General features: G+C 47.2%; 1 protein-coding gene across 1 annotated transcript; it reads left to right on the top strand.

Annotated features, from left to right (window-relative positions):
* The first annotated feature begins 2,089 nt into the window (after positions 1-2,089).
* Positions 2,090-9,786, top strand: LOC142407515 (uncharacterized). Its single transcript, XM_075497138.1, is given in 9 exon segments — positions 2,090-2,112; positions 3,274-3,458; positions 4,070-4,197; positions 4,379-4,425; positions 4,503-4,695; positions 4,777-4,896; positions 5,519-5,578; positions 7,742-7,874; positions 8,288-9,786. Coding segments are annotated over 9 exon segments (2,388 nt in total).
* The last annotated feature ends 1,667 nt before the right edge of the window (positions 9,787-11,453 follow it).

The following is an 11,453-nucleotide window of genomic DNA, read 5'->3' as shown; positions in this document are numbered from 1 at the left end:
CACGCTGCTTCTTCCCATTGCTCCCTGTCACCTAAGCTGTCCCTGTCCCCAGCCAGCCCGTGCTGTCCTGCTAAATCATGTTGTCCTCGCTCCACCCTGGCCAGGTGTGGAAGGATGAGGTGAGGAGTCTGTTCAACCTCCCGGGATCCAGAAACCTCTCAGAAAGGGGCACGATCCTGCGATGGAGATCAGCCCATGGGTGAGGGATTCCCCAGTTATTCTCCTGATGCCAAGGGGATCAAGACAGTGGAAACCCAGACACTGGACCCATTTGCAACCAGGACAGCAGCGATGGGGTCAGGGTGGTGGACAAAACCCTTCCATGGTGAGCAGATGTGGCTCTGGCCCCTGATCAGGCATGTGGAAGTGACTTTCCCCATGTCAGACCTGGTGCCTGAAGGTGTTGTCTTCATGGACATCCCAGGGACAGGCAACGCCAACAGCAAAAGGGATGAAACGTGGAAGGAGGTGACTGGCAGGTTGTGCTGCATGGGAAAGACACAATTGGCTAGGAATCGCTTTAGTATTTCCATGAGACCTTCTTAAAGGGAGGCTGCAAAGAGACCAGAGGCTCATGGCATGGGAAAGAAGCCACAAGCTGAGCAGGTGGAGATGATACCCCAAACTCGCCTGCAATGTGCCAGCAGAGCCATGAGGATGTCCAAGCTCAAGCATCCCTGCCAAGAGTCGTGTCTGAAACCACGAGCCCAGCACCAGCACCGACACAGCGCTTTCGGACCCGCAGTGTCCTTGATGCTCCTCGTGTCCTCTTTCCCTTTCTTTCCCTCAAGAGCATCCTGGACTGCTCATCCATTTGGATTATTATTGATGTTGAATGTATTTTCGGGGCCAGAGTACATGAAATCATGCTACAAGAGGCAATTAAAGCTTGCCAAGCTGGGAAGTGCAGCAATGTCACCTTGGTGGTCACCAAGATGCTCTAACAGCCTTCATGCACGGTCCAGATCCCACACGAGCAGGCTGGAGAGGGGATGTTCTTTATCCATGGCAGGATCAGGTCTCGTTCACAGCCTCTTTTACCCACCCAGTGTATGGAAAATGGCATTCCACATAATGACTAATTCCCAGTGACATTTTATTTTTCTAAGCTCATTATGCATTTAAGAGCATTGGCACCCAGACCCGTTTCAGGGCTTTACAGCACGACCCCATTGCTATGCCAGTAAAATCTGTTTAATTGCCTTTCCCCAGAGTGGTTTTGACCTGCTCTAGCCCTTCTCTCATCCCCCTTGTTTTCATTGCCGTCTTTCTGACTCACACAAACCATCCACTTCCCTTCACCACTCGTGCCAATAACATCCCTCTGCCCAGACAGCCTGGGGGGAATTGCCCTTTTCTTCTGCCCGTGATGGGCTTTCGGGGATCCCACCACAGAAACTATCCTTAATTCAAAGGAGTTTGGAAGGACTGTCTTGTTCTGGAGCAGCCAGGGTTAAAGGATTTAAGCACCTGGGGCTGAGCTGAGCCAGTTGTTATGGGTTGTTATGGGTTGGGCTGGCCACGTTGTCATCTTTCTGCAAACTGTGCCGCCCGCTCTCGCTAAAGGGCACGATAAAAGGTTCAGCTTTGCCATACTTGCTAAAAGAGTCTTTTTTCTTCTTCTTTTTTTTTTTTTTTTCCACCCTTCATTCCCCCAGAAACACTGGAAGGATGGAGGTGAGTATTTTCTGCCTCCTTTGCGTGGTCAAAATCCTTATTCCTTTTCTACCAGAGTATTTCCAAAGAGCAGAAATGAGAAGAACCCCATTTCTCTTTTGAGGATGACCGATGTCTCCCATGGCTTATAAAACGGAGTAGCCAAGGGCCCTTGTTCATCATGGGCAGAGATGCAGGGGACGCTTCGGCATTGCCGTATGTATGGCAATGGACCAGAAGACCCCGAGCCCTGCCGCAGTCCTGCCTGGTGCCGGTCCGCCAGTGCCAGGGTAGCTGGCATGGGGGCTCTGCTGGCTTCCAGCTGACTTATTGACAGCTTTGCCTTGGCTCAGGGGAGCTTTGGTAGCGTTGGGAATTTCCTCCTCCTAACATTCACTATCTTTTGTAATCTAGAAGGCTCTGTGCATGCACGATGCCATTTTGGAGAGGAACCAGGTATTGAGAACCAAAAAGGGCAGAGCAATAAGGGAAAAGATGCAAGTAGAGTAATTTATAGAGAGTTTCCTGGCTGGGAGGGATTATTCATTTCCAAATTTTGGTAACAAGTGCATCAGTTACGGTGCTAATGTTTACACACGTGTCTTTTCCCATTAAATGTGACAGGCTCTTTTTTCCTTTCTATTTGCCATGAAAACATAAATAGCAATATCTGAACTTCCAACTTAGTTAATATTTTGTGGCCAGTTTTACCAAATTATTTGGGCACCTGGAAGTGTAGTGCTGTCCTGTGGGCATTGCACGGGTTATCATAGAATCATAGAATCATTTCGGTGGGAAAAGACCCTTAAGATCATCGAGTCCGACCGTTATCCTCTTCTGTGCTGTTATAAACCCCTTCAGTCACTGATTTGTGCCCAAATACCTTTAATTAAATGCAGAGGCGATCTGCTCTGTCTTCTCTTCCTTTCCTGCACGATCTGCAGGACCACGCAGCAGCACCCTCATTCTTGGTTGTACCGGTATAAATACACACGGATCTGAGGCAAATAAATGGGCACCTACAAAGGCTTCTCTGCTTTAGAAAGCTGGACCGTGGCAGCACAAACAGCCTTTGAAACATTACATACCCTGATAAAAAAGGGCTGTACCTTTTATACCCCTTTTATACACTGGGAGATGTTTGCTTGGGATTTGTTAAGTGCTTCTCAGCTGCTTTACCTTGAGCATCACAAAGTATTTTCACTATAAAAGCACGACGACTTCACGTCTAGCACAAGCTAAACAACGTTGCTCTAAATGTCTATAGCTCCACATACATACAATATAGGAATGTACTAAAGATGAAGCTCTGGGGTTATAGAGGCCAAATGGTAAGCAGGGAATGACAACAAGACATGTGGAAATAGGCTTGTAAGCCCTTCGTATGTGTGTGTGGGGGGGCTATTTAGTTTATGCATTTATTTATCATCCTGGTTTGTGTTTTCCGTAAACTTGCATCGCTGCCTTTCGTTGCTCCGAGGGGCTCCCACAGTGGCAGCTCCTGGTAGCTGTTTCCAGGCAGATTCTGCCTTAAAAATGGCATTTTTCATCTCCGGCTGCCTGCTGGTGACCTCCCATTGCCCCCAAACACGTGCTGTGCTTTGGTCCATGTCCCAGCTTGGTGGTGGAGCTCACAGCCTCGTGCATCCGGACTGTGCACCGAGCAGAAGCTGGAGCAGATATTGCTGAGACCTGGTGTGGCCATGTGCTCCCTGCCCACCACCGCATAAGCAATAACCATCAGTGGGGTCCTGGCGGCTGCAGCCGGCTTAAGGTGGACTTTGGGGATGGATGGCAACTCGGTAGCCAAGGGCTGTCTGGAGCAGGGACCCAGACGTCTTGCTGGTGTGCAAATATGACTACAAGTCAATCATCTTACTCCATAAAGAGTGGACAGCCCAAGAGCCCGTTGAGCTCTCCTGCACGGCAGCGGGCTGCACGCCAGGATCTCCCCTCCAGTAGGGACGCCTCTCAAGGCTACTCCTCGAGGCTGAGAGATTCCTTATCGCATCGGGAATTGGGAGTGAATTGGGAATAAGCACGCTGAAACTTGCAATCTTAGCTAAGTGATAGAAAGGATTGATCGCACACATATAATCCTTTAGACATAAACCGTTGACGAAGCCTGGGACTAAGTCTGGATCCAGCCGCACCTCGACTCCTCTCTGAGAAGGAGTTTAGAAGGCAAGGGGGTCCTCTCTGAACCTCATGACTCAACGGGAGGGTCTCCCTGACAGTTTTGTCTGACCCTGTCCTCTCTGCAGTAAATAATTAAGTGCACCTTGCCATCAAATCTTGCTAAACCGCTGTCACACTGAACTTTGTTAACTCCCTGGTTTACATCAATAAAATATATTGTTGCTTCTCTCTAGCGAGTGAACTGCATCTCTCTTTCCGCGACAAATTGGCATAGCTGGCAGGATGGCAAGTAGTATCACCAATTATTTATGGAGGCATGGAGCGAGTCCAAGTTCCAACTTCTCAGAAGAATGGGCTCATGACAGTTGGCATAATTCAGAAGCCGTCGAAGAGCACCTAAAGGTATGGAGGAATGCGTTAGCCCTAGGCATTCCCAGAGCCGTGATTCACGGTCAGCCTGCTGGCATTATCTTGAGTCTGGTTGAAGCATTCCAGAAATGAGATAACGGTGAAAGGAAGGAGCATATTTCAACTCCTCCGCGCCAGTTCCCAGAAAGGGAGACAACCCCTTCCTCTCCCTTAGGGAGGAATTGCAGGGCATGAAGCCAAAAAACGAGTTATGCCCGGAAGGCAATTTGGCCTGCCTGTCTGGAAAGGGGAAGCTTATCAGTGGATAAGTGATGATGGCCCATACATTTTAATTCCAGCTGGTCCTCAAGGACAATTGGTGAAGTTTTTAATGATCCGGGAGCACAAATTTCAATACTAACTCAACTAGATGCTGAGAAGCTGGGTGTGCGATCCGGACGGCAAAGAGTTAAGGTTACCGGTGTGAAGGGAGCGAGTGTTGTGTGCCAAACTGCCAAGGTCAATTTATGGCTCCCGGGCAAGAAGTGCATGGTGACTACTCGCTTTGCTATTAAAGATCATCATGAAAATATTTTAGGTTTGGGTGTTTTAAACGGATGAACCTGGCGCCAGATGAACGGCAGTGTGTGGTCCTTCGGCTCAAACACCCACCCCAACCCTGGTAGAAATCGGGAAGCTCCAGTGCAGGCTCTTCACGCAGCCCCTGCCCTCCCCGAGTCAAAAATCCCTAACGTACCGCAATATCCCACTTCTGCTGCGACACCAAATGGAATTTCTGAAGTCATCGCTGATTTGGAGAAGCGACCACTCCCCATATAACTCACCTGTCTGGCCAGGTCGGAAACCAGATGGGAGGTGTGTTTAACAATTGATTATCGGTGCCTGAACGCCAACACAGCCCCACTCACATACCAAACATTGCAAACTTCACAGCGACTTTGCAAGCAGCTGCACGCCCATGGATGGCAGCGCTAGATGTAAAAGATAGAGAATCACAGAATCGTTTGGGTTGGAAAAGACCTTTAAGATCATCAGGTCCAACCGTTAACCTAACACTGCCCAGCCCACCACTACACCATGTCCCTAAGCACCTCATCCAAACGGCTTTTAAATACCCCCAGGGATGGGGACTCCACCACGTCCCCGGGCAGCCTCTTCCAGTGCTGGACAACCCTTTCGGTGAAGAAATTATGTTCTTTAAGGTTCCCTTGAAGAAGGAGGATAAAGAGAAGTTTGTTATCGCTTGGGAGGGAATACAATATCCCTTTAACAGACTCCCACAGGGGTATAAACATTCACCCGCGATTGCTCATGCTGCACTTGCTAAAGTTTACAGACGGTCTCACTCCCCCAGGAACTGAAACTGTACCAATATATCGATGATATTCTGATTGGAGATACTTCCCCCGAGAAGGTGGGGGAAGCGGCAGCGGCAGTGTGGCAAGCACTGCAACACAAGAAATTGAGATTCCACCTGGAAAATGTCGGGGACCAAGTAAAGAAGTAAACTTTTTAGGTACTTGGTGGATAGCAGGCAGTGCAGTGATTCCTCTAGATACCTTAAGAAAAATTGAAGAGCTGCAAATGTCCCAATCAAGGAAGGAGTTATAACAATTAACGGGAACTTTTGGATATTGGAGGAAGCACGTACCTGGATTTTCTATCATTCCCCATCCATTATACTCACTTTTACAGAAAGGCAAACCCTGGGAGTGGAAATGAGAACGTAAAGAAGCGGTCAAAACTCTAACTGAAGAATTAAAAACGTGTCACTGGGACCAGTACATCCCCGCAACCCTATTATAGCCGAATGGGGCTTCACCGAACACGCTGCTTACTGTAACCTGTTCCAAACTGGCCCCGAAGGGCCAAAAAGTCCTTTATTGTTTAGCTCAACCGCATTTAAAGAAACAGAACAACGATACTCTGAATGGGAAAAGGGACTTTTCTCTTTAGTCCGAGCAGTTAAACAAGTTGAGAAAATACATCAGGGGCAAGCCGTGCAAGCTAGAGGACCATTTCATTTACTAGAAGCAATCCTAAAGGGGACTGCTCCCCCAGGAGGAGTTGCACAAAAACCCACTGTCCGAAAATGGTATGCCGACCTAACCGGAGTTGCAGAAAATATGCAATTAACTGAAGGACGCACTAAGGTTTCCAACTTGCAGACGCCCATAAACACAGACCCTTTAGCGTTACAACAACCTTTTAAACCTTCACCCGTTCCGGATGCACCGCTCCTCACCCAGGGTACACCGACAGAAAACATTTGGTTTACGGATGCTTCAGCAAAAAGAGTAAAGGGTAAATGGCAACATAAGGCTGTTGCATTAGATATTACCACTGGCAAACAAGTAATAGAAGAAGGTGAAGGCAGTGCACAGGTAGGAGAAATAAAAGCAGTTGTTTTGGCAGCACAGAATGGAGCAAAAATCATGTATGTAGACTCTTATGCTGTGTGAGGCCGGTGCTCTGTCAATGGGAAACCTTGAACTGGGAAGTAAATCCGCAGGTTGGAGAAACAAAGATTGGCAATTATTACTAGATAGAGCCGGGAAAACACCTTTCAAGATGGGATGGGTAAAAGCTCATGCTAAGGATAATCAACCAGCCACAAAATGGAATCAAAAGGTAGATGAGCTAACCAAAATTAGGAAAATCACCTTAAATCCTGAGTGGCATCGATTGGGAGAATGGTTACATCAAAGTCTAGGCCACGCAGGTAAAGAAGCACTTTGCTGCACAGAGTAAAGGCTGGCCTATAAACAGAAAAACTTGTGAAACTCTCCTTACAGAATGTCCCCAGTGTAGACTGAAATTACAAGCAGATCATCCTGCTAAAGCACCACCGCTACATGTCAATGAAGGGAAAACTTTGTGGTCTACGTGGCAAATCGATTGTATCGGACCATTCAAATCCTCTGCGGGAGATCGATACACCCTCGCAGGAGTGGAACCAGTCTCCGGCTTGCTTGTGGCGACTAAGTGTCGGAAAGCCGATGGGCGAAATTCAGTGCGAGGGCTATCAGTTTGGTTCTCAAATCTACCTACTCCTGATGTTATCCAGAGTGATAATGGCTCACGCTTTTCGTGTAAGGAAGTGCAAGATTGGGCAAAACAAGAGGGAATTAGATGGGTATTCCACACCCCATACTACCCTCAGTCAAACGGGACGGTAGAAAGAGCTAGTGGTTTATTGAAAAGGAATCTCAAACCACACGAGGCTCAAGGGGATAAGCAACTTCCCAAACTACCCCGTCAATTAAATAATCGATATGGGCCTGTTGGAAGCCCTATAAGCTGAGCATTCTTTGTAAAAACTGAGCTTAGTGCTCCACCTACCAGGAAAAGAGAATATCTGATGACATTACAGCCAGGACAGCCCGTGACGGTCAATCTACCATCCATCGGTACTGTGCCCATGACTTTAATTAAACCTCGTGGCCTGCTTGCCTGGGAAGCAACTGATAGCAGTGGTGCAAAACAGAATTGGTGCACGATGGACTTTTCCTTCTTTTTAACAGGGTAACCTGTTCGAACTCTCCCTGCCGAAACAAGTCTCTATTTTCTCTTACAGGATAGCAGGATGGCAAATGGAAATCCTGCGTTCATGTTACTATTCCAAACCCTGACAATGCTGCTTCTCCTAACTTGTGGTCAAAGAGCCCTAGAGTGGCCATGGTCTCAAGCTCACGTTAAGTACACCGGGAGTACAGGAATACACTCTAGTAACGGAGATTTAAATCTTTCCACTGTTGGTCATGCACGGAACTGAAATATACTTAGAAAACAAATGGAGCTGGGATAAAGATGAACTGATGATAAAGTTCCCTGACTTCGGGGAACGGCAGGGAAAGAAATTAAAATAGGATGCTGGATGATCAATGGGTCTACCCATGAGGAGGCATCTCAGATTTCTGTGTACAACGTTACATCAAACCCAATCGCAAAAGACAGGAAACTTTGCGCCTCTGAAAGATCGGACTGTTGGTACAATTCCTTAATACAACCTAGTTTTGTCGTCTGCCTCTGGGCTCGCCATAGTGTGGGACTAGCATTTAAATTTAAAAGAGACATTCCTGAGCCTAGTACAACAACATCTGCCCTGACTGGAAAGGATAAGAAAACTCTATCCCCACAAATTTCTGCTCTGTCCCACAAATTTCTGCTCTATCCCCACAAATTTCTGAAATTGGACCATACGTGATCAAAAATAGAGGCCAACAAAGAGTGTTATTTCATCCATCATGGTCTCTTAAAAGAGTAGAACTACTGATGCAAATTAATATCTCTACAATCAAACCAACCTGTTCACCATTCCTAGGATGGTTAGTGTGGTTACATGGGCGAACCCTCACCTCTCCCAGACGAACAAGGAGAGATGTGACCGGTACCATAGGGACAGGATTGGGAGTCTTAAATAGTATCGATGCCAAAGTACTCCTAAATAACCTGAGGAAAACAACAAGTGATTTAAACGAATTAGAACACCCATTGCAGTCTTCTCTGTTAGCATTGGGAACTACCCAATGGCTCTTATCTGATATGTTGCCTCAGTGGGAAAGAATTAGTGAAAGGGACCACCAACTGATTGTGGACGCACTTAGTGCAGCCCAAAATAATGTTTCTCTAGCTCTTAGTTGCATCCAAGCTCAACTGTGGATGCAATCTATGGTAGCAGCAGTTATCAGAGAAGGTGAAGAGGGCACCTTACCCAGTGAAATGCGAAAGGTAATTTGGGATAAGGCGACTAGATTTGACAAGGAATTCCAACCCTGGCGGTATTTAGTCAATTTTACTTTTGACCCCATCAACAGTAAGGCCACAGGTTTTGTCTTAACCATATGCAGTGCTTCGGTGTGTACCACATACCCAACCATTGCGTCAGGATTAAATCACGAGGGAACTATACTCTATCCATTGGAACACAGAGTGTGGGCCCCACGAAACAGAAAGAAACGGCAAACTGTTGATGTTAACGCATGCATTGTACGGGCTATTTATGAGAGTAACACCATCAAAGCCCTAGACATTTGTCTTGACACTGAACAAAACGTTTGTCATTTTGAAATACATCCCGATGGAACCCCTGAAACTGGACTTGTATATATTGGAAAAGGACGCGTTTGTATGAGAACCCTTTGTGATTTTATATTCATAGATAACATTACTGGAGATACAAGCAATCGCTCAAATATTTGTGTTTGTAACTTTACTAAAATTACGGGATGAGACCTTAATTATTCAGCTCCTGTTATGTCTTATCAGTTACTACAGACTAATTATACATTGAGTCGAGATTTACTGTCTACCCCCATCGGAATGAAACTTACATTGATGAAGAAACTACTACAACATGACGAGCTGTGCCAAGTGCTAGAACGTGTCCAAAACGATGGACACAAAACTCTAATCACTGTTCATCATGATACAGAAGAGATACACCGTGTCTTGGAAAGAGTGAAGAAGGCTGGAGAACACCATTGGTGGGAAACTCTTCTTGGATGGCCACCAACAGCAACGGGAGTGTTTAAATTCATGCTTCACCCAGCTGTGATTTTACCAGTTCTAACTTTAATATGTCTATTGCTTATAATTATATTGTACACAAAGGTGTGGTAGATGATAAAACAAATAACCCAACTTCAACCACCCAAACCATACAAATTAATGCATAACAAATGCAATGAGGGGAGACCTCATCGCTCTCTACAACTACCTGAAAGGAGGTTGTAGAGAGGTGGGGGTCGGTCTCTTCTCCCAGGTAACAAGTGACAGGACGAGAGGAAATGGCCTCAAGTTGCGCCAGGGGAGGTTTAGACTGGATATTAGGAAATTTTTCTTCACCGAGAGGGTTATCAAGCACTGGAACAGACTGCCCAGGGAAGTGGTTGAGTCGCCATCCCTGGAAGTATTTAAAGGACGTTTGGATGAGGTACTTAGAGACATGGTGTAGTGGTGGTTTTTGGCAGTGTTAGGTTTATGGTTGGACTCGATGATCTTAAAGGTCTTTTCCAACCTATATGATTCTGTGATTCTGTGATTCTGTGAAATAGCAGTGCTTCACTGTCTACTTCCCGTGGGTCTGTAAGCGCACAAAATATCAATATACGTTTTATGGCACAGAGGCAAGAGGTGACCGTACCATCACCCTGTGAGGGTAAGATGAATTGACTATAGTCACGGGGTGGAGGCTGGCGGTGTGCTTCCCACCACCGCATAAGCAATAACCATCAGTGGGGTCCTGGCGGCTGCAGCAGGCTTAAGGTGGACTCTGGGGATGGATGGCAACTCGGTAGCCAAGGGCTGTCTGGAGCAGGGACCCAGACGTCTTGCTGGTGTGCAAATATGACTAGAAGTCAATCATCTTACTCCATAAAGAGTGGACAGCCCAAGAGCCCGTTGAGCTCTCCTGCACGGCAGCGGGCTGCACGCCAGGATCTCCCCTCGAGTAGGGACGCCTCTCAAGGCTACTCCTCGAGGCTGAGAGATTCCTTATCGCATCGGGAATTGGGAGTGAATTGGGAATAAGCACGCTGAAACTTGCAATCTTAGCTAAGTGATAGAAAGGATTGATCGCACACATATAATCCTTTAGACATAAACCGTTGACGAAGCCTGGGACTAAGTCTGGATCCAGCCGCACCTCGACTCCTCTCTGAGAAGGAGTTTAGAAGGCAAGGGGGTCCTCTCTGAACCTCATGACTCAACGGGAGGGTCTCCCTGACAGTTTTGTCTGACCCTGTCCTCTCTGCAGTAAATGATCAAGTGCACCTTGCCATCGAATCTTGTTAAACCACTGTCGCATTGAACTTTGTTAACTCCCTGGTTTACATCAATAAAATATATTGTTGCTTCTCTCCAGCGAGTGAAGTGCATCGCTCTTTCCGCGACACCTGGTTGTCTCCGCGTTTGCCTACGGTGTAAATATCCACATAGCCTTCCCATCGCCAAACAAACAAAAAGGCAAATAGGTCCCTAGAGCAAAGCCCATGGCAGAGGGCACAAAGGATGAGAACTGGAAACGTGAAGGAGGTTTGAAGCAGAGCAAGTCCATGGTGAAGCCCAGCAAGGTCCCTGGGAGGAGCAGGGTGGGCTGGAGGTGCACAGCCCATAGCATCAACGTCCTCCGCTACCCGAGCTGCCGCGGTGACGTGCGGCGGCACCAGCATCCTTGCACTACTTTAGGAACTGCTCTGTAAGTATTGCACGTTCGTGTGCTTCGGAAGAGACTGCCCAGCAACTCGGAGGTGCTGCAGAACTCGGACCTGGTTTTCACCATCAGTGCC

This window comes from Mycteria americana, chromosome 3 (genome assembly GCF_035582795.1).
Source record: "Mycteria americana isolate JAX WOST 10 ecotype Jacksonville Zoo and Gardens chromosome 3, USCA_MyAme_1.0, whole genome shotgun sequence".
NCBI classification, from domain to species: Eukaryota; Metazoa; Chordata; class Aves; order Ciconiiformes; family Ciconiidae; genus Mycteria; species Mycteria americana.
Note: the sequence above shows the minus strand (reverse complement) of the source record. Positions and strands in the feature narration are given on the sequence as shown.